A 26,560-nucleotide genomic window follows, 5' to 3' on the forward strand; every position below is an offset into this window, starting at 1 on the left:
TAACTATCTTTTTCACGTAACATTATGAGAGGAATATATTTCTGTACTACTGAATGATATTCATAAGCTATCAAATCTAATGGTTGCCTATTTCTTAGATTGCTGTACCATAATTTACTTAATCATGTCCTCTATGTTGAAATCTTAGGTTGTTCCATTGTTTGTTTGTTTGCTTGTTTGGTTTTATGGTCATTAAAAAATAATGCTTTCGTAAACATATAAAAGCATGTTAATACTTTCCCTCTTTAGAACAGATCACTATGCCAATGTGAATTTTATTCAGATGATTTACACAGTGAATCATGTTTCAATACCACATATTCATTTTGAAAAAGTACTTTTTCATTACACATGTAAAAAAAGATTTAGAGCTGCCTAAAGGAATGAAATCCAAGATTTTTCTCTCTGCAGCACAATTAATTCAATAAATTATGAGACAGATTAATATTCCTTCCACTGTTAAAAAAAAAAATTGCCAATAAAATGTAACCACATTCAGGGCTAATGGCACAGACCTTTGCTTTGCAAATGGGGAATAAGTTCCCAGGCATAAATCCTACAAGCAAAATATTTTACGTATTCAGATAATACTCTTAAAATCTATAAAAATGAGAAAATTAACAGAGGTTAAAAAAATCACCCCGTTTTGTTTTGTTCTTTATAAATATACATAGTGAGTATTATTATATCTCCAAACCATCCTTTTTATAATTTAATTCGATATGAATATAGTCCAAGCAAACCTTCACACATCTTACAATTAGTAATTATTTTGAAGATCTTTATATTTTGCATACTAGCAAGCCATCGTGTGATTTTTAATTTAAAAAAATAGTAATAAACTCTACATTCTGATGGATGTGATCATCAAAGAGCAAAGAGACCCTACTGGTAACACAGATAAATATAAGACATGAATTCTGAATCTTGGAATCTAAAAAAATCGAACTCTCTCATTATTTATATTTTGGGTTTTAGCTTTTATTATATCTTCCTTTGTCCTTGAATTGAGACTTGCGTTTGAGGTTGAATATGCACTGTATGACCTTGTGCTAATAAAACACTAGCTTATATATGGGAAGCCATTTTGAAAATCTAATATTAATCTTTTGAAAAGTGCTCTCTCCCCATCCTGTATATGAAAAGTAGTCTTTAAAATTGGCCTAAAGGAAAGAAATCAGACTTTTCTCTCTCTCTGACACATTCAACTTAATAATTTATGGTATGGATTTGTTTTTTCTTCACATACAACAATAAAAATGTTTGGCCTGATAAAATAACTGTGTTGAGGGCTTTTATTAGTGATACCATCCAGGGACATAGATCTTTTCTTTGGAAATGGAACATAAGTCTCCAGATAACAAATCACTGGGACTTTGTTCACAGTATCAATGAAGCACATTGCCAGAAAGTCATTTTCAAAAAATCAATAGTGTTCATACTGGAAATGTTTTGTGGCAATGCTTGGAAAACCATCAACTCTTTATGCAGTTTGTGGATTATCTGGGGGAAGTATTTAAAATCCGACAGGCTTTGTTCTGCCACCCAGTTAACGTCTTACTTTCCTTACTCTTACTGTCAATTATTTAAAGAATGCAAACTAATTTCAGCATCAGTATATATATCATTATGAGGTTGAAGCTGCTTAAAAAATTAATGTAAGTCATTTCAGGGCCATATATAAATGGTATCCATTATTCATGCCACTATATTCTGTTATCTATTTGGACAATGAAGAGGTGTTTGTAGTTTGTTTATGCACATTTGTTTTGCTAAGTAAATCCCAAGTTGTAAGAGTTTCCAATATTCAGCTAATAAAATTCACAGTTTTATTTTTATGCATTGCAGGTAGTTTTCATGGGCCTATGCAAAAGTTTTTGGGACTGTGGCCTTGTAGCCCTGGATGACGTTACGATACAGCTGGGAAACTGCTGGTATCCAGGTATGACACAGTCACCTCAGTTCTTTGCCTCCCTGCCTATACATGACACTTCCTCTTTCTTCTCTGTTAAAGATACACCATACATTTAATCTGTGCTGATCCATTCTTTGCTTTTCTTGCCAGAAGTGCATATCTGCGAGCTGAATAGTAGGCTTTGCAATTTAGAAATGATGACTGTAATGCAATGTGTGACTTTGTACACGTGACAACCTCTGTATCCTAGTCTGTAATTAAGATACTAATACCTACCTGAATATAGGAGATAACACATATAAATTCCCTAGCACAGAGCCTGGCACAAAACTGCTTTAAAAGCAAATACTTTCTATCATAATTACTAGTGTTATTATTGTTGTTGTTGTCTTGTATGAATGCAGGTTTTCAAACAATATTGATGAAATTCTAATTATATAGACTATGCTAAACATATAATTTTAAAATTATAATAAAATAAAAATTTTCTAAGTGAATTAAATGAGAGTGGAACAATGGACCAAGTATTTATGATAGTGACAAGATAAAGATAGTGATAGTTGTCTATGTATTGGACATTATGTCTAATAAGGAAACGGCACATAACTCAACCAGATCACTGGTCTGTATTGACTAATTACCACTGCATCCTAAATCATGGGATATCTAACCATTTCTTTAACAACAGGTAACGTGTGGTGTCCATCTGCCACTGGAGGATACTCTCCATGTTTATTTCATTAAAAAGGAGCCTTGGTTGTGCAGTGGTCCAAGTGCTTGGCTGCTAATCAAAAGGGTGGCGGTTTGAATCCACCATCTGCTCTGCAGGAGAAAGATGTGGCAGTCTGCTTCCATAAAGATTTACAGCCTAGAAAACTCTATGGGATAGTTCTACTCTGTCCTATAGGGTAACTATGCGTCAGAATCAATTTGATGGCAAAGGGTTTTTTTTTGTTTGTTTTATTTCATTAAAAGACCAAATATTTTTAGTCCCTTGCTTTGCTAGGCAGTGCAAAGAAGAACAAGATAAAAATCTCTACACTCGAGGCATAGAAGAGGGAATGATACTTCACTAGCTTGTACCGTATGTAAAATAAAATAAAGTAAAATAATTATCATGCAAGAGATATAAAAGAGAGGTTATTTATTAGAGAAACTTACTAAGAATCTGGATGTAGAGAGATCCCGTCAAGTTCAGCAAAAGAAGAAGTCCCCAATATGCTGGGAGGTGGCACCATTCTAACAATAATAATTGATAAAGTTATCATCGATAGCATCCAAAGACATAAATCTTTGTCTTTGGAAATGGAAAATAAGACTCCAAGTAGCAAAACACTGGGTCTCAATATTTATTTTGCTATTACTGGGAACATCATGTTCTAAATACTTTACATCCATTTATCTCATTTAATCCTCACAACCCCATGAGGTGAGTATTAATATTCCCACATTGCAGATAAGAACACTGAGGCACAGAGAAATTAAGTAATTTGGTCCACAGAGCTGTGCCTCCAGAAGCACATAGTTCTCTCACATTTTCCCGCTCCTCCAAAGCAACCATAGAATTGTTGTGGGAATTCCCTTCACTCATCCTGGATTTCTTCAGAATGTTCCTGCATTGTCCAACTTTATTACTCTCCATATTTCCATAAAGGCAATGTCCCTCCAATTTTCAGAGCTTTGTCAGCTCAGTCACGAATTCACAATGCAGAGAAAGCTTCTTTCTTAGATAAGCCCCTGTCCCCCAAACAAACAAACAAACCCGTTGCTGTCAAGTCGATTCCAACTCATAGTGACCCTATAGGACAGAGTAGAACCGCCCCACAGGGTTTCCAAGGAGCAGCTGGTGGATTCCAGCTGCCGACCTTTTGGTTAGCAGCCTGAGCTCTCAACTGCTGTGCCACCAGGGCTCCTTCTTAGACAAAGTACCCCAATATATTTGGATCTGGATTTGTGATTGTTCTCTGCCCTTGTGACAGGACCAAGAGCTTGGCGTAAGTGGGCTGTCCACTGGCTGGGGGCTGCCTCTCCATGTGGGTAGCATATGGCCAAGCTGCACTCAAAAATGCAGAGCAGGCTACCAGCAAGCCATGGAATCCACATTTATTGAAAGTGCCTTAGCAATTGCAACACCTGCTGCTTCTTTGCAGAGAGGCTTCCACCTCCACCTGGAGAGTGTACTTTTGAACAAGACGAATGTGCGTTTACTCAGGAGAGAAGAAACCGGAGCAGCTGGCACAGGAGAAGGGGAGAAACTCCCACCTCTTATACAGGACCAAAGGGAGATCACACTACTGGGGTAGGTGAGTTATGCCACACGGTGCTGTTGCCTAAGGAAATCTCCTAAAATAGCATTCTAGGGGTCATTTACTGCATTTTGAAATGTGCAAATTTAACTTTATGTCTAGAATGAACTACACATGTAATTCTACACACATGGATAATCCAGTATGTGCACTTGAAGCTTATATTTCTTGCTGCAAAGATCATCTAAAAGGGATTACACAGATAAGTGCATGAAGATAACTTAACTGAAAATTGCCTAAGAAAGAGAGCAAGAAGTAAAAAAGAAATAGTAGTCTAAATTGAAGCCAGGACTGAGGGCTAGTACACGACATGTACTGGTGTACAGGGGGAGAGGCAAACACGTTTGACTCCAAGCTTTCTAGCAGCTAAAACACAGGTGGAAGCCTGGTCCATGCAACATGATTCACAGCGCCCTTAGGATAAAAACCAAGTGCCAAGTGGGGAGAGGAAGAGGAAGCAGTCCACCCCAAGGTAGAAAATTTATAAATTAAAATAAAACAGACTAAAAGTCGGTCTGCTTTTTATTATCACCATGAGTCAGTTATTCTAAACAATGCCAGTGATAAAATATTCCCTGCGGAGTAGACCTTTCTCACTGATACCCTGACTTCACTTGGTATACTAATGGATAAAAGCACACCATTTGGTCCAGAGAAGAACTACTCCTGATACTAAGCTCATAGAGATACTTCCTTAAGGACCCTTATAGAGAAGCCATGTTACAGTATATACACAGGTGATTTGCACAGTGCTATTTCTTATGGCCTACTTCAAGACAAGTTTATGTAATCACATCACAGAGCAATACCCAGTATAACCTGTTTATTTAATTGGCTAAACTTGGTAGGGTGTTATCAGGAACAGCTTTATTATTTTTTTTCCAGCACTCTCTTCAAATATACCGTAAAGATTCTCCTTTTACCACCCCTTGGCAGATCCCACAGCTTCCCAGTTCTATTGAGATATTAGAGCAGTCACATTTCAGGTATTTCAAAGGGTCTTTGTTTGCAGATGACATGATTGTTTATGTAGAAAATCCCAAAGAATTGACAAAAAAAAAACTACTGGACCTAGGAAAAGCCAGTCCTCAAATTTATATAGAACTGCAAGGGGCCCCAAATAGCCAAAGTAATCTTGAAAAAGAACAAAGTATGAGGACTTACACTTCCCAATCTCAGAACATATTATAAAGCTATAATATTCAAAACAGTCTGGTACTTGTATAATGATAAACATATATCATTACAGACATATAGACCAATGGAATAGAATTGAGTCGAGAAATAAACCTGCACATCTATGGTCAAATGATCTTTGACAAGGGTGCTAAATTCATCCAATGGGGGAAAATAGTTTCTTTAATAAATGGTGCTGGGACAACTGGATTTCCACGTGGAAACGAATGAAGTTGGACCAATACCTTACACCATATATGAAAAGTAACTCAAAATGGTTCAAAGACCTAAACGAAAGATATAAAACTCTTAAAAGAAAACATATGAATAATTCTTCAAGATCTAGTTTTCAACAATGGATTCTTAGATATGATACCAAACAACAAAATGTAATACAAGCAACAAAAGGCAAAATAGACAAATGGGACCTCATTAAAATTGTAAATTTTTGTTCATCAAAGGACATTATTAAGAAAGTGAAGAGACAACCTACAGACTGGGATAAAAAAATTGGGAACTATGTACCTGATAAGATTTTTATATTCAGAATGTATATATATTCTGTAGGAGATACGTATATCTCCTACAACTTAACAACAAAAAGAAAAAACAACCCAATCAAAAATAGGTAAAGGACTTGAATAACATTTCACCAAAGAAAAAATACAAATGGCCAATTAACACATAAAAAGATGGTCAACATCACTGATCATTAGGGAAATGCAAGTCAAAACCACAATTTAATTTTTTGAGGAGCTGCCAGTCTGTTCTCCACAGCGGCTGTACCATTCTGCAATCCCACCAGCAATGGATGATGGTTCCTATTTCTCCATATCCTTGCCAACACCTGTTGTTTTCCATTTTTTTCATCATAGCCATATTAGTGGGCATGAAGGGATATCTCATTGTGGTTTTGACTTGCATTCCACTTCTAGGTATATACCCAAAAGACTTGAAAGCAGGGATGCAAACAGATACTTGTACACCAATGTTCATTGCAGCACTGTTCACAATAGCCAAAAGATTAAAACAAATGTCCAACAACAAATGAATGGATAAACCACATATTGTTTATCCAGCCATAAAGAGAAATGAAGTCCATACATCCTATGACACAGATGAACCTTGAAAACACCACGCTGAGTGAAATTATTCTGTCACAAAAGGACAAACATTGTACGATTCCACTTATATGAAAAATCTAGAATAGGCAAATATATACAGACATAAGGTTATTGGTGGTTAGCAGGGGCAGGCAGGAGGGAGGGGGAAAGGGGAACTCATTGCTTAGGGACACTGAGCTTCTGTTCAGGGTGATGGAAGAATTTGAAAACAGAAAATGGAGACAGTTGCACAACATCTCACTAAATTGTACATGTGAAGAATGTTGTAATGGAAAATGTTTTGTAACATATCACAATAACCATAATTATATGTAAATTATGTAGTATGTTAAAGATGGTAAGTGCTACAGAAAAAAAAATAGAGCAGAGAAGTTGGGAGTTGGGGGAAGGATATGAGTGGAATTTGCTAATCTAAATAGGATAGTCCTGATAGACTTCATTAAGAAGGTAACCTTGAAGGAGTTGAGGTAACTAGCCAAGTTTATATCTAGGAAAAAGTGTTCCAACTAGAGGGAACAGCCAGTGCAAAACTCCTTAAGTGGAACATGCTCAGTATATCCTAGGAACAGCAAGAAGGATGGTTTGGCTATAGTCGAATGATCATAGAAAATGTGGTAATTAATTATAAGCACTTTAGATTTTATTTTACTTGAAAAGAGAGGACACTAGAGAGTGTTGAGCTTAGGAGAGAAGCGATCTGACCGGGTTTTTAAAAGGGTCACTGTGGCTACTGTGTTGAGAAAAGACTGGGATTGGAGATAGGGCAAGAGTGAAATTTGAGGGCTCAGGTAGGAGCATAATGCAAGTAATCTGGGTGAACTATGATCGTGCATTTGACCGATGACGTGGATTTGACCAATGATGGTGGGTTCCATCAGTAGCAATGGAGGTGGTGAGAAGTAGTCAAATTCTGGATACATTTTGAAAGTGAAGCCAACATAATTTCTTAATGGATTAGATATGAGAGAAAGATCAGAGTCTCTGGGTGGCAAAATGTTTAACGTGCTCAGGTGCTAACCAAAAGGTTGGAGGTTCAAGTCCACTCACAGGCACCTCAGAAGAAAGCCCTGATGATCTACTTCTGAAAAATCAACCATTGAAAACTCCATGGAGCACAGTTCTATTCCAACACTAGTGGGGTTTCCATCAGATGGAACTGACTCCACAGCAACAGGAAAGTGAGAGAAAGAGAGGAGTCAAGGATTATTTCAATGATTTTGGCCTGAGCAACTCAAGAATGGAGTTGCCAACAAAGGACAGAGAAGATCGAATGGAGTAAATTCATTGGGAAGATCAGTTCAGTTTTGAACATGTTAGATTTGAAATGCCTGTCGGAAACCCCGGTGGCATGGCAGTTAAGTGCTGCAGTTGCTTAACCAAAAGGTCGGCAGTTTGAATCCACCAGGCGCTCCTTGGAAACTCTATGGGGCAGTTCTACTCTGTCCTATAGGGTCACTATGAGTCTGAACCAACTCAATGGCAACAGTTTTTTTTTTTTTTTAAATCCAGATGTCCTAGGAGCCCTGGTGGCAAAGTGGTAAGGAACTCAGCTGCTAACCAAAAGGTTGGCAGTTTGAATCCACCAGCCGCTCCTTGGAAAACCTAAGGGGCAGTTTTACTCTGCCTTATAGGGTTGCTGTAAGTCAGAATTGACTTGATGGCAGTGGGTTTGGTTTTTATTAGATATCCTATAGGGCAGTTCTACTCTGTCCTATAGGGTCACTATGAGTTGGAATTGATTTGACAGCAATGGGTTAGGTATTAGATATCCAAGTGGAGATGTTGAGTAGGCAGTCTGGAGTTGAGGAAAGAAAAGCCAGAAAATGTTGGCATACTGACGGTATTTAAAACCATGATATCTCCAAGGGAGTGCTCATAGACCCAGAAGTGGACCAAGGACTGAACTTTGGGACACTCCAAAGTTAAGAGGTCAGAGAGAGGAGAAAGAACTCACAAAGGAGATGGAGAAGAGTAGCCAATAATTCTGACAATATTATATAAAAGCCATTTTCGTAGGGCTTGTAGGAATTTAAAAAAAAAAAACAAAAAACACTGCAGTTGAGTCGATTCCAACTCATAGTTGAAAACACCACGCTGAGTGAAATTATTCTGTCACAAAAGGACAAACATTGCATGATTCCATAAGTAGGGTTGCTGCATATGGTTTTCAAGGCTGTAAATCTTTACAGAAGCGGACTGCCACATCTTTCTCCTGCAGAGCGGCTGGTAGGTTCAAACCACCAAACTTTCAGTTAGCAGCCGAGCTGCTTAACCACTGCACCACCAGGGCTCCTTGTAGGAATTAGGGACACAATAAAAATGTTCTCTTCCCTTCCTCCCCCTCTCTCCATGGCCTTCTCTTCCTTGCTTTCTTATCATTGATGGCAATGGCTGCTGCTGCCACTTCCACCACTCTGATGCCAGTCTAGTCATAATTACTTGGCTTTTCTATGTTTATATTCATCTTATCATCTCAACTGATTATAAATAACTTGGTGGGCAGGTCTTTGGACTCCCTCCCAAGCTTTAGTGCAATGTGCTGAACATTGAAGGAGCAGAGTAAACTCTTACTGCTCCTCACGTCTTTATGATAAAATGACTTTCTAGTCTAAGCTTGTTTGACTGGCAGACCATGATCCACCTCCTCCCTATACATACAAAATCTATGAAAAATCTAACAAAAGCACACACAGTATATATTAAATTACTCATAATTTTGCTTTTTAATTTACATTATTCCTGGGTTATAGGGGCACACGTTAACTTGGTGTGGCTTTATTTAAAGGAAATGGTCTGATTTTGTTTGCTTTCTCTCTGAAAAATTAGCAAGATGTTTCAGCTGGCTGGGGTAAAACTCCACAGAAAAAATTGTAATGCAAAAACTTCTTAGCGTGGTCAATATTTATTCTGAGTGAATACTTGATATATTAAATGAAATCCTCTGGTGCACAATACAGAGAATTGATTTTTTTTGAGTAAATTGCTTCTAGGGTCTGCCTTCCTCTGCATTCTATAATTTCACTGGTTTCAATTAAAACTTTTAAAAGGTTCTCAAGACACTTTCCAGTTTTCTAACTAAGTAAAACTTTTTAAAGCTTATATATTTTTATTTCTATGAATAACAATGCAAATGAGGAAGCGAATTTTGCTCTCCTCTGCTCAGGGTACCTACATATGTCACACTGGGTTGAAAGTGTTTTGTTTTTGTCTTAAAATTACTTTAATAATTGTTTTCCTGGAGAAATAATAATAGCTAGTGATCATTTACTGAACACTTGGCATGTGTAGGCTTGGTGCCGGGAGCTTTACATCTCTACCACAACCTGCAAAGTAAGTGAAATTTCCCATTTTTCAGATGAGTACACCAAAGCTCAGAGAAGTGAAGTGTCTTTCCAAGGCCACACAGTAGTAACTAGTACAGTGCGGGTAGAATTACAAGTCTGGCTCTAATGGCCATGTTCTGTCCAACTGCCTCACCAGGGTTTCCCAGTCTACGTGATGCTAACAGACCACACATGACCTGTAACAGCTGTGGCAGCTTATATGCAGAAAGCACAATTCTTCACACAGCAGCATAATCTCACCCCTTATACATTTTGCACCAAAGAGGGGTATCTTCTCTTGGGAAGGATATATTCAAGCAAATGACATTTTAAGACATCTCTAGAAATGCATCCAGAAGAAAGTATGTAAGTTATTTCTAAGCTATTTCTAGTGTCTAGGAACCACTGTTGTATGCTTAACTCCACAGCTGCAGCCCCCACACATACAGGTATGTGTCACTTAACATCCACAATACATTCTGTGAAATAGGATGTCATGTGATTTGCACATTGGGTAAACACCATGTTACATACAGGAGAGAGGCATGCAGGATGATCACCTGGTGGGCCTGGGACCCGTGCCACCACTGCCACACCAAGGGACTGGGTGAAAACTTTGGCTGTGCCACCTCGGGTCCTGTGTGGTCACTGCCCAGTCTCCAAGAGCCATGTCCAGCCCCCTACCTGCCTGCCCAGCATGCACTCGTCATCCAGCCGGCGGCCTCCTGGCCCGCCACTGCCAGCTCCCTTGCCTTCCTTCCTCCCTGCCTACCTTCCCTGTCCCCCAATGGGCTTTAAACTCTTCCATTCCACCTGCCCCCTTCCACCTCTTCCTCCACCTCCTCCCCTCCCCCGCCTTTCCTGCCCCTCCTCCAGCCACCACTGTAGCACAGACCACTCAGCTGCCACTACCATGGGAAGAGCTGGGGCCTTGGACCCGGGTGTCACATGCAGGGTGCCCGGGCCATGTGGGGCAGCAGCTTGTGTGGGGCATACCCCTCAGAGGCTCCGGCAGCACCTGCACGGTCCCTGCCTAAGGTGAGGGCAGTGGGACAGGCAACCATGGATGGGCACCAGGACTTCCTCCCCTGCCCCTTCCAGGGCTGGGGCAGATGTGGAACCCAGAGAGTTAGAGAGAGACAGAGCAGATCTCCATTGTCTGCTACGTTCCATTCTCTGATAAGGATTTCTGAACTCTATTATAACTTTATGGGACCATGGTTGTATATGCAGTCAGATGATACCCGAAGAGATGTTAAGTGATGCATACCTGTATTATGTATCCTAAACTCCATGAAAAAGTGGCTTCCATTTTCCTTGTCTCTAATAGTTTGAGGTATATGTGGGCTGATGTACTGGCTCTCAAATCACAATGTGACAAGGGCACTCATTCAAAAATTAAAGTATAAGCAAATAAGGGGTCCTTTAAAACGTTCATTTGTTAAAGCCACTAGTGTCAGGAAAAATACATATACATCTTAGAACTGAGAGCAATTGTAAATGTTATATGTCCGGGGTCCCTAAGGTCTTAATTTATTTCACATTTCCTGAGCATCCATAATGCATTATGCAACTAATAACTGCCCTAAAATTATAAGTAAAGTAATATGGCTTAAGTTCTAGAGATGACAGAATCAGACAGGAGCAGCTAGCTCTGCTTGGGAAGGTCTTAAAGGTTGAATGGGAGTTCATAAAGAAGAATGGCAGGGAGTGAGGAAGCATTTCAGGAAAGGGGGACAGCAGGTGCCAAGTATGTCACCATTAAGCAGTATGGTAGCTTCAGGGAACTTAGAACTGCCCCATAGGGTTTCCAAGGAGCTGCTGGTGGATTCAAACTGCCAACCTTGTGGTTAGCAGCCATAGCACTTAACCACTGTGCCACCAGGGCCCTGCTGTTTCTTATAGGGAAGGTCTACTAGTGATGAATTCAGTTTTTTGTTTTTTATCTAGGACTGTCTTAATTTCTTCTTTGTTTTTTAAGGATAGTTTTGCTGGATATGGGATTCTTGGTTTTCTTTCGGCGCTTTGAATATGTTATCCCTCTGTCTTCTGGCCTCCATGGTTTGTGATGAGAAGTCAGCTGTTAATCTTATTGAGGATCGTTTGTATGTGATGAATTGCTTTTCTCATGCTGCTTTCAAGATTTTCTCTTTGTCCATGGCTTTCAACAGTTAATTATGGTGTTTCTAGGTATGTATATCCTTGAGTTTATCCTACTTTTAGTTCACTGAACTTCTTAGATGTGCAGGTTAATGTTTATCATCACATTTGGGAAATTTTCAGCTATATTATTAAAATATTCTTTCTGCTCCTTTCTCTTTCTCGTCTCCTTCTAGGACTCCCAATATGGAATATTAGTATGCTTGATGGTATGCGACAGGTCTCTGATATTTTGTTCATTTTCCTTCATTCTTTTTTCTTTGTTTCTCAAAATATATCATCTCAATCTATCTTTCTTCAAGTTCCTTGATTCTTTTTTCCTACCTGTTCAAATCTGCTGTTGAGCCCCTCTGGGGAATTTTTATTTCAATTATTGTACTTTACAACTGCAGAATTTTTAGTTGTTCTTTTTTTATATAATTTCTATCTCTTTATTGACATTCTCTATTCAGTGAGACATTGTTCTCATACTTTCCTTTAGTTCTTTAGACATGGCTTCCTTTAGTTCACTGAATGTATTTAAAGTAGCTAATTTAAAGTCTTTGTCTGCCCTGACACACTGCTAACTCAGAACTGAAGCCACTCTCAAAGCTCACTTTTCAGACAAAGATTGAACAGCCCTATAAAACAAACAATAATACACATGAAGAATGTGCTTCTTAGTTCAATCAAATATACAAGACCAAATGGGCAATTCCTATCCAAAAGCAAGATGAGAAGGCAGGAAGGGACAGGAAAACTGGACAAACGGACACAGGGAACCTGGGGTGGAAAGGGAGGAATATGCTATTATATAGTGGGGATTACAACCAATGTCACAAAACAATTTGTGTATAAATTTTTGAATAAGAGAAACAAATTTGCATTAACTTTCACCTAATAAAATTTAAAAAACAAACAACTGAACAATAGTTTAGCTTAACTAGTAAAAAAGGCCTGACTTGAGCACTATGCTCTTTTAAGAACTATCTATATAAGATCAAATGGACAATAGCAACTTGAAAGATTAGATAGGAACCTCAGGGGGCAGTAAATTTATGTTAATGAGGGAGGAACAACTCAGAAAAGGAGGGTGAAAGTGGTTGTGAGGCTCAAAGAATGTAATCAATGTCACTGAATTGTTCATGTAGAAACTTGAATTGGTGTATGCTTTGCTGTGTATATTCTCAACAACAACAAAATAAATAAAATTTAGAAAAAAAATAAAGTCTTTGTCTAGTAAGTCCACATCTGGGTTTCCTTAGGGAAAGTTTCTATTGACTGCTTTATTACTTGTGTATGGGCCATATTTTCTTTGCATGTCTCATAATCTTGGGAAAAGCGGATATGTTAAGTAATATAATGTGGCAGCTCTGAAAATCAGATTTTACCCCTCAGTGTTTGTTTTGTTGCTGTTTGTTGTTATTACTGTTGCTGTTTGTTTAGTGACCTTCCTGGACTAGTTTTGTAAAGTCTGCATTCTTTTTCATACATGGCCACTGAATAATCTGCTTGGTTAACTCAATTGTCAATTAATGATTGAACAGAAATTTTCTTTAAATGCCTTGAACCAATAAGTCTCCCAGTCTTTGCTGAAGGGCTCTGTGTGTTTGTTGGGGCACATCTTCAACATTTTGGCAAGCAGTTTACATTTCCTTAGCCTTCACTTCTTGCTTGTCCAGAGCCTCAAGGTCAGTCAGTAATGAGAGATTAGGGCCTCTCCAGGTCTTTCCTGGGCATATGCACAGTTCTACACATGCACATGGCCTTCTAGATTCCCAGGAATATGTCAGAGCTTTGCAAAGCCCCATACAGATATCCTATTACCCAAATTTTTCCTTTTAAGTTTTTTGGTCAGCCTTTTGTTAGCCCCAATTGCTAATGCCACATCAGGCACTGTAAGATTTACAATTACCAGTAAAGTAGTTGCTTTTAACAAATGCCCTGAGGATAAGACTTATCACAGAGAGCAAGTTCTGAGTCAGGTTAAATTAGGACAAGCCCTGACAATGGAGCTTTTCAGTGAGCTGTAGACAGGTATGATAGTAACACTTCTCTAGGGAGAGGGCTTTTGGGAGCTTCAAGCCCATTCTGCACCTTCCAGTGTCTTCTAAAACTAGAAAACCAAACTCATTGCTGTCGATTCCAACTCATAGTGACCATACTGGACAAAGTAGAACCGCCCCCACAGGGTTTCCAAGGCTGTAATATTTATGGAAGCAGACTGCCACATCTTTCTCCTGCAGAACGGCTGGTGGGTTCAAACCACCAACTTTTTGGTTGGCAGACAAGTGCTTAACTCCTGAGTCACTGGGTCTCCTCTACGTGGCTGCTAGGCTACTAGTTCTCACAGATGCTTTAGTTGTAAGGCTCTTGGTTTTCAAACGTACTGCAGAAGAGGAGATGGAGATTGGATTAGGGCAAGTCAAAATGCCACAAAGCTTTCTATTCTTAGCAAGATTCAGGCATTTTTCTTCAATAAAGACTCTTGGATTGTTGCAAGCCTTTAGTTAATTTTCAGAGTTGTGAAAAAGTTGATTTTGACAAAAGCAGCAGATTTTCAAAGGTACTTACTCTGCCATTCTGGAAACTCCACACTGCCACATTTGTTTTTAATAGATTCAAGTTCTCCAATCAGATTTTCCATTTTATTGTGTATTTTTTCTTGAATGTGGTGTTAAAAGTTCATATTATTATTAATCATAGTTATTTTAAAGTTCTTGGGTCATAACTCCATATCTGGGTCTGTTTCTATGTCTAATTTTTCTCCTCTGGCCCTATTTCTTGATATGTCTTGTAATTTTCATTGACTTCTAGACATTATGAATGAAAAATTATAGAACCTTTGGATGATGATGTTTGCCTCCAGAGAGGATTCACCCGACTCTCAAATACGTAACTAGAGTAGGACAGGTCACTTCAGTCCAATCAGAACTGAGCTATCTTGAGGTGGTGTTGCAGTCTCTGTTTTGCTAGGTCTACCTCTGGTTCACCCCCTATAGCTAGGGTATATTCTAGTTTTACTAGGGACTCCCCTCCTCAATATTTCCTAAATTTCAATTTTTGTCTCTTTAGCATGGTGACTGCTGAAAACTCTGTTTTGTTTTGTACTTGACTTCTTGGCCTCTTGCCCTCTGCAGCTTAAGAATTTGGCAAATGCCTCAAGGAAATATTTCCAAGTGTTGGGCTCCCTTTTCTATACCTCCTTTTTCTCACAAAACTTGGCTCTTAATACCTGGCTGCTTTGGCAGCCCTGAACTCTAGTTATTGTCTCCCCAACGCAGTGAGATCTGGTGGCTTTTTTGCTTCTTGGAACTGCTCACTGCTTAGCTTCTAATATGAACAGGCAAACGCCTCAAGGTGGAAAACAGCTTAAAGAAGTTTAGGTTGACTTCATTGAGCTTCCTTTTTTCTCTGAGATCTTGGACCCTCAAGTTCTTACTGCTTAGGAAGCTCTCTAATACCTTTAAAACAGGTATTTGTTTATTTAAAATACTGAGTTCAATATTTTATCCATTTTTTTCCCTAATTGTTCTCAGCAGGATGTTCTAACCAAATTCTTGTTGTAGCTGAGATTAAGTTATTGCATGGTGTTCTGTTTTTTGGCAGAGGATAGTAGGAGTATTAAAATTTACATTTGTACCACCTTTGGCTATAAACTGCCTGAAAGACTAAGTTGTTTTCTATTTCTTTCCCTTTGCAATTCTCCGTCTTGAGTAATGAACATGCTATTCAATTATCACATAAGTGATCTGACAATCACCTCATATTTTTTTAAAAATGATTTATATAGTAAATGCAATATAGCTTAGATGAATATCTGAAATTTCTCTTCAATAGGGGATATATTCTGAAATAATAAGAAAATTTTAATTGACTCAACACAGAAGTAAAAATTCATAGATTTGCAGATGCTGGGGGCAGACAGGATCTTATTGATCAGCTAAGGCAAAAGAACATATTTTAAATATTAAATCTCATTCAAGGGAGTTTTAATTATTCTCTGCTTGGATCCTGGGATGGCAACAATAAGCCTGCCTGTGTTTATATTTACAATTTTAAACAATGATGAAATTATATCCAAAAAGTAGATCTATTATTACTTGCATTACTGATTTATTGCAATTTTTTCTATACATTAGTAAAGTAATAGGACCAGCAGCACTGTATCTTTTCTCCTAAAAGACCGGAGGGTATTTGTGTGGTGCTGGTGGCCACAGATCCTTTTCGGAATGTAATTCATTCTAGGACTTTAGGAGGATATACCTGTACTTGTAGACTGCACTCTACCTTTTCACTTCCTATCTTCAAAGCCTGTCAACCTACAGTTGGAAGAACTCATATGGGGAGGAGAAAGAAAGAGAAGAAGCAGACAAAGCTGTTTTATAGACAACTGCATTAGATGCTCAGTAAATATAGACTCATTAAATAAAAAGCTCAGAAAAGCCATAACACAGATATGTCAGTTTACTGTGTGACTATCAGAAAGTCAGTACATTGTCACATGTAGCAATTCCAAAGGAGCTGTAGTTGCTGGCTTAAACCTTCCCAAATTCTAGGGTGTAGCATGACAGAGTCTAATGGAAAGTCCAATGGATAAACAGTGAGCTGACTCTGCCACTTGCTGCTGCAAAACCTTTGGCTCCATTACATAACTTCTCTGAGCCTCAGTTTCCTCATGTAAAATAAAGATAACAGCAGATGCCCTGCTAATCTCCTAGGGTTGCTGTGATGATTAACTAAGATTATATTTAAGAAATGGCTTGGCAATGTATTATTTTTAATTTATGGTATTATTTTTACAATCAGTGACTCTTTTACAAAATCTGATGTTTATCTCTAGGTTACTTTTCTGGAGTCACTGTTTTATGTCATGTGTGGTTTTATAAAATAGAAAACCATGGCCTATGACTACAAATAGTAGAAACCAGGCTTGGTAAAAATCTTGAACCAGTGTTTTTCCAAATTGTATTACACATGCTGTTGTTCTTGGTTGCCGCTGAGTCAGCTCCAACTCATGACAACCTCATGTACAACAGAATAAGGTGTTGCGGGCACTATATATTTTGAGTGCCTCCCAGTGTAGGGGCCTTATCTTCCAGCACTATATCGGACAACATTCTGTTGTGATCCATAGGGGGTTCATCGACTAATTTTCAGAAGTAGATCGCTAGCCCTTTTTTTCCTAGTCTGTCTTAGTCTGGAAGCTCCACTGAAACCTGTCCACCATGGGTAACCCTGCAGGTACGTGAAATACTGGTGGAATGGTTTTCAGTATCATAGCAACACACAAGCCACCACAGTGAGACAAACTGACAGACAGGAGGTAGTATTACACATATCAGCAGGTAATTCAAGTGGTTAATGGATGAGCTTTCTTTTATTTGATGGTAATATCCATGTATAAGAAAAATACATAACCAACACATCAAACTATTATTTCACAGACTTATAGTTTTCAATTTATATGCGAATATGAAGTATCCTATTTGAATAACTGTATTTAAGTAATAACAATGATATTCATTAAGGAAAACTATTAAGTGAATTATAGTACAGTTAGTATGTGGATGTTGTTGTTGTTAGGTGCCAACAAGATGGTTCCTACTCATAGTGACCCTATGTACAACCGAACAAAACACTGCCCAATCCTGCGCCATCCTCACAATTGTTGCTATGTTTGAGTCCATTGTTGCAGCCACTGTGTCAATCCATCTCTTCAAGGGTCTTCCTCTTTTTTGCTGACCCTCTACCTTACCAAGCATGATGTCCACCTCCAGGGACTGGTACCGTGACATGTCCAAAGTACGTGAGACAAGTCTCACCATCCTTGCTTCTAAGAAGCATTTTGGTTGTACTTCTTCCAAGACAGATTTGTTCATTCTTTCTGGCAGTCCATGGCATAGTCAATATTCTTCTCCAACACCATAATTCAAAGGCATCAATCCTTCTTTGGTCTTCCTTATTCATTGCCCAACTTTCTCATGCATATGAGGTGATTGAAAATACCATGGGTGATGTCTCTGCTTTTTAACACTCTAAAGAGGTCTTTTGCTGCAGATTTGCCCAATGCAATACATCGTTTGATTTCCTAACTGCTGCTTCCATGAGCATAGATTGTGGATCCAAGTAACATGAAATTCTTGACAACTTCAATCTTTTCTCCATTTATCATGATGTTGCTTATTGGTCCAGTTGTGAGGATTTTTGTTTTCTTTACGTTGATAGACAAAAAAATATCATGAAGGTGGTATTTACACGACTGAAGTTTGGGAAAAACTGACAATTTCCAAGTCATTCTAGTAGAACAACAACATAGACAAAAACATTCTAGCCCCACCATTTGGCTCCTTATTTAATAAAATAATAAAGGCATTTCCAACAGATGGATCATGATTTGCATCAAGCTGGTCTGGCCTCTGCAGGATCTACTTGTGTAACTCTATCCTGGCAGACCCAGAAAGTTTCCTGGTACAGATATTACTTCATTTTTCAAAACAAAAAGACCAAGTCTCAACAAAGTTCCCAAGGTTTTATTGGCCATTGCAATTTTATTAACATTTATATAATGCCATGCTGACAGAATCCTTTGTAAACAATTTTTTGTTTTAGTTCTCCTGGCATTTACAGGGATTTCATAGCCAAAAGATAGTAGAATAAATAAAGCAGCAGATAACTATCCAGTTTAGCGAGAAAATGCCTTCAGTTGTAACATTTCCTAGCCTGCTGAATCCACCAGTGAACAGATTTAAGTCATCCAGCCCTCCCCCCGACTACATCCCCAAAAAGCAGCTATTTATCATTTTCTTAACAATTTCCACAGAAAAAGACACCATCGCTTTCTTTTGTGGTAAGTTCAGTGTTTTCCTTATTTCTGGAGATTAAGTTCTCTTCCAATGAGCTACTAATCAGAAGTCTTCATTTCTAAGAACTATCTCTTCTTGTTTGTTGTTGTGTGCCACTGAGTCAACTCCGACTCATACGTAGACCTGCTCCATAGGGTTTCCTAGGTTGTAATCTTTAGGGGAGCAGATCGCCAGGTCTTTTCTCCCATGGAGCAGCTGGTGGGTTTGAACTGCTGACCTTTCAGTTAGCAGTGGAGCACTCAACTGTTGTGCCACCAGGGCTCCGTTCTTGTTTGATAGAAGTATCAATAATATGCTAAAAGACTAAGTAATGAAATTTATTTATAAAAGTGTGCTGTTAGACAAAAAGAAAACTATGTATTGACTGTGTTAGTTAGACAGCTTTAATTTAATAACAGTCTATTTCAAGTCCTTGTCCTGCAAGAATGTTGGTAGTTGAGATCCAGACATGTAACAATTAGTTTGTAACCATCTGAGCAATTAGTTCTAGATTAGTAAAATCTCCAGTGTCCTTAAATCTTTGCATAACCTATCTTATCACCCTACTTTTTCACATGCCAGATCCTACTTACAAAGTGAAGGCACCTATGATAGCCTTGTAAAATCATCTAAAAAGATAGTAAGTAAAGAGCAGTTTTAGAGAGACACGTTTAGCAACTGTTCTTTCCAAAGTATCAATCTATTTTTTTCCTGATTGTCAAGAGTCCTCTTCTAGCTTAATGCATGTAGCTAGCCGTCCAGTCCACTCGGGTTCCTTCCCGGCCCTGGTGAAAGGGAGCCATGAGACCGAAGGAACAGCTGCTTCACAGTTCACGATTATGCACATGGTGTGTGTCTCAACACTTTGCAGTTGCTGCACAGAGAACAGATGGGACCCTGATCTCCCAGTAGACCCATTGGGACCCCCATCTTGAATGTTAAACAGTGATCCACAGAGGGAGAGTAATTTGTTTTCTCCAGTTAATAACCCCTTCCACAGACTGGAATTCTTCACGTGTAGGAACACATGAGCGGGACTGAGGCTTCCACGCTGGGGCTTCCTGGCTCCCACCCAAAGCTTTTGTTTGCCGAGACAGACGCGTCTGGGGCTGTAATGTGGCAAAGCTTGTCAACACACAGGACTTTTCTCTGCTTTCCAAACACATGTGAGGCAGAGCTGGCTCTCCATGAAGCTCTGATCTTTTCTGGGGAAACAAAGTATAATATGCAAGTCAAGGGGGAAAAAGATAACATCTAGAAACAAGAGGAAGAGGTCTGTGCATCAGATGGGCAAATTCTGATCAGTTGACAAATTCATCAAAATTATTTTTAGGTATGGGTGTTAGTCTAGATTGGTCTTGACTAGTATTACCTTAGGGAATATATGCTTAAAATAGAAACTGTATCCAGAAGGATACATGTGTTCTACAGAAGGGAGGCAGACAAACATAACAAATGAGAAAACTGAATAGTATGTTAGAAGCTGATTAAATGCTATGACAATACAATAAATTAGGGTGTAGGGGACAAACAGTGCCAGGGGAGGGGTATTGCGATTTGAAATAGTGTAGTTAGACAAGGTCTAATAGAAAAGGTAGCATATGAGCCAAGACTTGAAGGAGGTGAGAGAGTGAGGCCTGAGAATAGCTGGGGAAGAGCCGTTCTGGGCAGAGAGATCAGTACATGCAAAGGCCCTGAAGCAGGAGCATACCTACCATTTTTTGGGAGCATCATAGAGGCCACTGTGGCCAAGCAGCACAGTGAGTAAGGAGAAAGGTAATAGAAGAGGAAGGAGAGTCAGAGAGGTAAAAGAATGGGAGGGAGATTGTATAAGGCCTTAAAGGCAATTGTAAGGAATTCAACTTTCACTCCAAGTGAAATGCTGAGCCAATGGAAGGTTTTGAACAGAGAAGTTGTAAGATTTCGCTTTTGTTTCAGAAGAATCACTATGGCTACTGTGTTGAGATTAGACTGCAGTGGACAAGGGCAGAAGCAGGAAGACTAGGTGGGAAACCATTGCATTATTCCAGGCAAGAGATGAGAGTGGCTTGGACCAGGGTGGTAGCAATGGAGGTGGCGAGAAGAGAAATGACTAGATTTTGGATACATTTTGAAGGTAGTACCTACAGGAATTCCTGACAGCCTAGATGTGGAGAGTGAGGAGGATAGGACTGGTGGATGACTCCCAGGCTTTGGGCCTGGGTAACTAGAAGCGGTACAGCTGATTTTAGGATGAGGCTGTTAGGAGTTTAGTTTTGAACATGTTAAGTTTGAGATGTCTATTTGACAATAAGTGGAAATGTTCATTATGCATTTTGAAAAAACGAGTTTGGATTTCAGCAAAGAGGCTGGAAATTTAAATGTGAGATATGACAACACATATGGCATTTAAAGTCACGAAGCAAGGGAGTGAGTGAGAACAGAGAAGTTCAAGGACTGGAGCTTGGGGCACGCCAAGGTTAAGCAGTCGGGGAAGAGAGGAAGAACCAGCAAAGGAGCAACCAGTGAGGTAGAAGAGACAGGAAAGTAGTGTCTCCTGCAAGGAAGCACTTCTAGGAGGCAGGAGTGTTCTACTACGTCCAGTGCCACCGATGGGTCAAGAACAGCAAGGAATGAAAATTGATCATTGGATTTGGCAATGAGGGTGTCATTGGTGAGCACTCCAGGAACACTGACAGTTTTTCTCCTTATGTTATAAAGCTATACCTTTCCTTCAGCATGCCTCTGGATGAAACTGCCACTGAAATGAAAAATTAAAATGGACTGGTTGTCACATGTGACATGCCAGGTCAAAGATACTACCCCAATTTCAATTTCTTATTCACACCATAGAGCCTTCTAATTAAAATTTACTTTTGAATAGGGTTTGTGTGTGTAGTAGAGTAGCCTAAGGACATTTTGGTTTTGCCACTTCCTCACTGCAGCCAGGGATCCTTTGCTAGAGGAGGCTTTGGAGGCACCCGGCTTGATTATGGGCAATCTAAGGTGACAGGTACAGAGCTCTGCCCTGACTCTGCTTCTCTGAGCAGCATCCTGCCTTTGGATATGACTAGTTGGTGAAGGCCACACTCCTGACCCTGATGGCCCAGCTTTGCAGGGTGACAAAGTTACTGAGTGAAACACTGGAATAGGAGGCAGCACAGTGGGTGCAATGAGATAAGACCAAATTGGGCAGGACTCTTTACCCCACCCCTTTAATAAGCCTATTAGGACCTGCATTTTGGAAATGAGGGAAAGGGAAAGGCGGAGTGTCTTGAAGGAGTACAGACCGTACTTCCAACTAGTTCTGTATCTGAAGCTTTGCAATTTGGGAAATGACTAGAGCTCACTGTTTAAACCTCAAACTATAAAGACAGATGCCTTAGAAGCCACTTCATGTGCATTTACTATTCGGGATTTCTCTATTTTTTTCCTCAACTTGACCATTAATTTCTATATGAAATAATGAGAGTGAAACATAACATTTTGGAAACATTATGTTTTCTATCATCTATATTAAAAAAATCAACACTGCCAAACAAGATAATACAATTGCATGCAAACATGTATGCATATTAGAAGAGATCTAAACTTTTCAACAAGCTATTAAAGGTTAAGAGCCATTGATGTAGAGTCCAGAGACTTTTTTTAAATGGGCCTCAGGTGTACAGAATTATATTACTGGTGCATATTACTGGTGTATTACTCTAGAAAAGATCCCTCATCTTACTTTTGATATATGGCATTATTTCAGTGGTATGTATGATATAATTGTTTAACAACAACCAGCTTTCTGGGGGAAGGGGAAACCCTGCTTTGTAGCAATAACCAATCCCTGTGGTGTAAATAATCCCACTATCACCTATTTCAAGCTACCAGTCAGAAGTCACCTTGAGCTGGGGAAAGACGCACACAGTTAACCTTTTGGAACCAGTGGCAGCTGGCTCCAGCACCCACTGCCTTCTTTATGTGCAGACTAATCCTGCTTCTACCTGAAACCTGCAAAACAAACAAAAAAAAACCCTAAAATTTCAAAAGGAAAAACAAAAATGGAAAGTCAATTTTAAAATGTGATATAAATATATGTTCAAGAGTAAAAGAAGTGACACAAATAAATTCAGGAACGAAGGCAGGGCAGGAAACTAATATTTGAATATGTGGGGCATGCAGGTACTCCACGCACATTATTTGATTCTCAGAGCTTTGGAGGACAGGAATTATTAGCCCTTATTTTAAAATGATGAATATAGGCTCAGAGGGGATAATTAATTAGACCAGGATTACACAGATAGCAAATATCAGAGCCAAGACTTGAACACAGATCTACCTAACTACAAAAGCCAGACTTTCTCCTCTAAACCAGTGTCTGAAAGGTATTGTCCATGAATCAGCAGGATACAATCAGTGGTATAATACTGGTACATTAATTATGTCTCGTATCTTAAACTGAATCATAAATCATTAAATTTTTAAAAAATCATCTTGATGGTCTAATTTTGTAGAATATTTATTTTCCTTGGCTTATATACTATTCTCTAAAATTATAAAACCCTTTGTAGGTACTGTAGTGGAAGAAGAGAATACAATTTGAGTCCTTTTTAAACAATGCCTGCTTTTGCATTCCTCTCAAGGCTACTACATGTACATCGAGGCCTCCAACATGGTGTACGGGCAAAAGGCACGCCTCCTGTCCGGGCCTCTGCGAGGAGTCACCGGAAAACACTGTTTGACCTTTTTCTACCACATGTACGGAGCAGGGACTGGCCTGTTGAGTGTTTACTTGGAAAAGGAACACTACAGTGATGAGTCTCTCTTGTGGAGAAGAAAGGGGGAACAGAGCATTTCCTGGCTCCGCGCGCTAATTGAATACAGGTGTGAGAGGCAACACCAGGTAAGCCAAAAAAGATAAGAATCAAGTGATGGGAAGCGCTTGTATAATCTTTTGATGTTCTTCGTTTTTCTTGCTACCACAGAGAATGTTTTGTTCTTTTTCAGGGTCATAGATAAAAGCAGGATTAGCTAAAGAGTAAACATAGCCCATCTATATATTGATTAAATTTTAAGTAGTGACTAGGAAATTGGGGGAGTCAGGGGAAGCCTTGGGTACTTAGACATAATGTGATTTTTAACAACTCAGTGATGAAAGTTTATCTATTTTTGTCTTGGTACATTATGTCAGATAGATTTCTATGTGTTCTGTAAATCTCCAAAACAGAGTCTCCCTTTAATCTAAGCATGCTATTACCTAAATAGTTGTTACAGCTGCCTCTTCCACTCATCATGATCCCAGTGCTTGTAAGAGCTTTTGTTTTAAGGCTTTGATTAACAGTGTTTATGGCCCGGAGGGAGTCCCTGGGTGTGGTGGCTGCCAACTGAAAGGTTAGAGGTTTAAGTCTACCCAGGGGTGCCTTGGAAGAAAGGCCTGGTGATCTACTTCCCAAAAATTAGTCATTGAAAACCCTATGGAACACAGTTCTACTCGGACACACATGGAGTTCCATGAGTTGGAATTGACTCAATGGCACCTGGTTTGGTCCACAGTTAAGTTTTCAAAGCCTCCGTCTCCCCATCACTGCACTGATGTGGGAGAAGATGGGGGAATCTTGACCCCAAGTCCTCTGGAGTCTCCCCCAGGTCTTCTTTCCATATGCTGCAGGAGATGTCCATTCTAGAGGGTCCTGATCATGAGGGAACCTGATCAACCATAGAAAAGAGCCTTTTAAATTCCAATAGGTGGAGCTGAGCAGTATAGAGAGCAGCGGCTACCTTCTGACAGCCACTGACTTTGCCTGCCTATTATGAGACAACAGCTCCAGACAGCTCTGGGGAGATAACCTCTGAACTCCAGATTGTTCCTGTAATTGCCCTGTTGAATTCTCAGGTGTGACCTGAAATTAAAAGCCCTCCTTCCACCTCGTCCTTGCTTCACCTGGACCAGCACCCCTCAGCTTTAACTACTGGCTGACTGGTCTAAGCCCAAATCCTCCTGGAAAGCAGTGTCCAAAATAAGGACTTTATTTTGCACCGTCATGATAAATGGAGAAAATATTGAAGTTCTGAAGGATTTCATTTTACTTGGCTCCACAATCAATGCCCAAGGAAGCAGCAGTCAAGAAATCAAATGACATATTACTGCATTGGGCAAATCTGCTGCAAAAGTCCTCTTTAAAGTATTAAAAAGCAAAGATGACAGCTTAAGGAGTAAGGTGCGCCTGACCCAAGCCATGGTATTTTCAATCACCTCGTAGGCATGCGAAAGCTGGACAATGAAAAGAAGACCGAAAAAGAATTGATTCCTTTGAATTATCGTGTTGGCAAAGAATACTGAATATACCATGGGCTGTCAGAAGAACAAACAAATCTGTCTTGGAAGAAGTACAGCCAGAGTGCTCCTTAGATGCAAGGAGGGTAAGACTTCATCTCATGTAGTTTGAAACATGTTATCAGGAGGGACCAGTCTTTGGAGAAGGACATCATGCTTGGTAAAGTAGAGAGTCAGCAAAAAAGAGGAAGACCCTCAACGAGATGGACTAACACAGTGGCTGCAAAAATGAGCTCAAACACCGCCACAATTGTGAGGATAGCATGGGAGCGGGCGGTGTTTCATTCTGTTGTACATAGGGTTGCTATGAGTCAGAACTGACTCAATGGCACCTAACAGCAACAACATTTTGCACCACCCCAGAACCAAAATTAATAGTCTACGGATACAAATGGGAAGGAATAGCAGACACTCAGGTGGCCAGGTTGCAGTTTCATTTATGGTGCTGCACTCTTAAAGGACAAATGACAGAGGGAAGATGTGCTATTATCCAGAAGGGCCCATTATCTCACTGTGCATAAAACTGAGAAAAATAGAAGTTTGGTGAAGAATAAGTAATAGCCCTAGAGATGATCTTCATAGTGATTTAATGTCTGTTTACAGAAGAAAAGTGGATCCCTCCGGACCTTACTAACATAACTGATCCTCATTCAGAGATGATGGATTAATTTTGTTAGGCTATTAGGGCACTCATACTTCTACCCTATTCAAATGGTTCTCAAAGTGTGGTCCTGGGGCCACCAGCATCAGCAACACTTGAAATGCAAGTTTACCTAAAGTGCAAAACCTCAGGCCCCAGCTCAAAACTGCAAAATCAGACACTCTGGAAAAGGGGCCCAGCAATCTGTGCTTTAACAAGCCCTCCAGGTGATTCTGATGTGCGCTAAAGGAGGGGGATCTCTGTCCTACACCAGCTGAATCTGAAGCTCTGTGGGTGGCGCCTGGGCATCAGTATTTTTTAAAAGTCACCAAGTGATGCTGAAAGATCACGCCAGATATTATGTGGAAAGGTGACAAGGAGACTACTGCAGTAGTCTCAGCAAGAGGAGCGGTGGCTTGGACGATGCAGTTAAGGTGAGAAGAAATCCTCAGAAGCCAATAGGATTTCTTTATGTATGGAATGTAGAGTTAGAGAGAAAGAGAGGAGTCAAGATAATTCCAAAGTTTTTGGCCTGAGCAACTGTTAGAATGGAGGTGCCATTTACTAAAATGAAGACCTGGGGCAGAGCAGATCTGGAGGGGTGAGGGCGGTGTGTGCAGGAGGGAAATTAACAGGTGCTTCTTGGATGTGCTGAAGTTTTGATGTCTATCAGACATCCAGGTAAGTATATCAGGTACACAGTAGGATATGAGCCTGGAGTTCAGGGAAGGGAATGGAGCTAGAGAAGTAAATGTGGACATCATCAATGTATGTGTGGGCGGGGTGGGGGG

General features: G+C 39.6%; 1 protein-coding gene across 2 annotated transcripts in view; it reads left to right on the top strand.

The window, feature by feature from the left end:
• Window positions 1-26,560, top strand: part of MAMDC2 (MAM domain containing 2) — a 154,084-nt gene that overhangs the window by 122,880 nt on the left and 4,644 nt on the right. Inside the window, exons 10-12 of one of the 2 annotated variants that reach the window (XR_001121482.1) lie at window positions 1,849-1,942; window positions 4,066-4,214; window positions 23,439-23,698. Coding sequence is in view for 1 of the 2 variants with exons in the window: in XM_004375799.1 (XP_004375856.1) it covers window positions 1,849-1,942; window positions 4,066-4,218; window positions 23,439-23,698 (507 nt within the window). In the remaining variant the exon portion in view is untranslated. Of the gene's footprint in view, window positions 1-1,848; window positions 1,943-4,065; window positions 4,219-23,438; window positions 23,699-26,560 lie in introns of both variants that reach the window. The other variant, XM_004375799.1, reaches the window with a different exon arrangement.

Source organism: Trichechus manatus, unplaced genomic scaffold (genome assembly GCF_000243295.1).
Source record: "Trichechus manatus latirostris isolate Lorelei unplaced genomic scaffold, TriManLat1.0 scaffold00038, whole genome shotgun sequence".
In the NCBI taxonomy this organism is placed as follows: domain Eukaryota; kingdom Metazoa; phylum Chordata; class Mammalia; order Sirenia; family Trichechidae; genus Trichechus; species Trichechus manatus.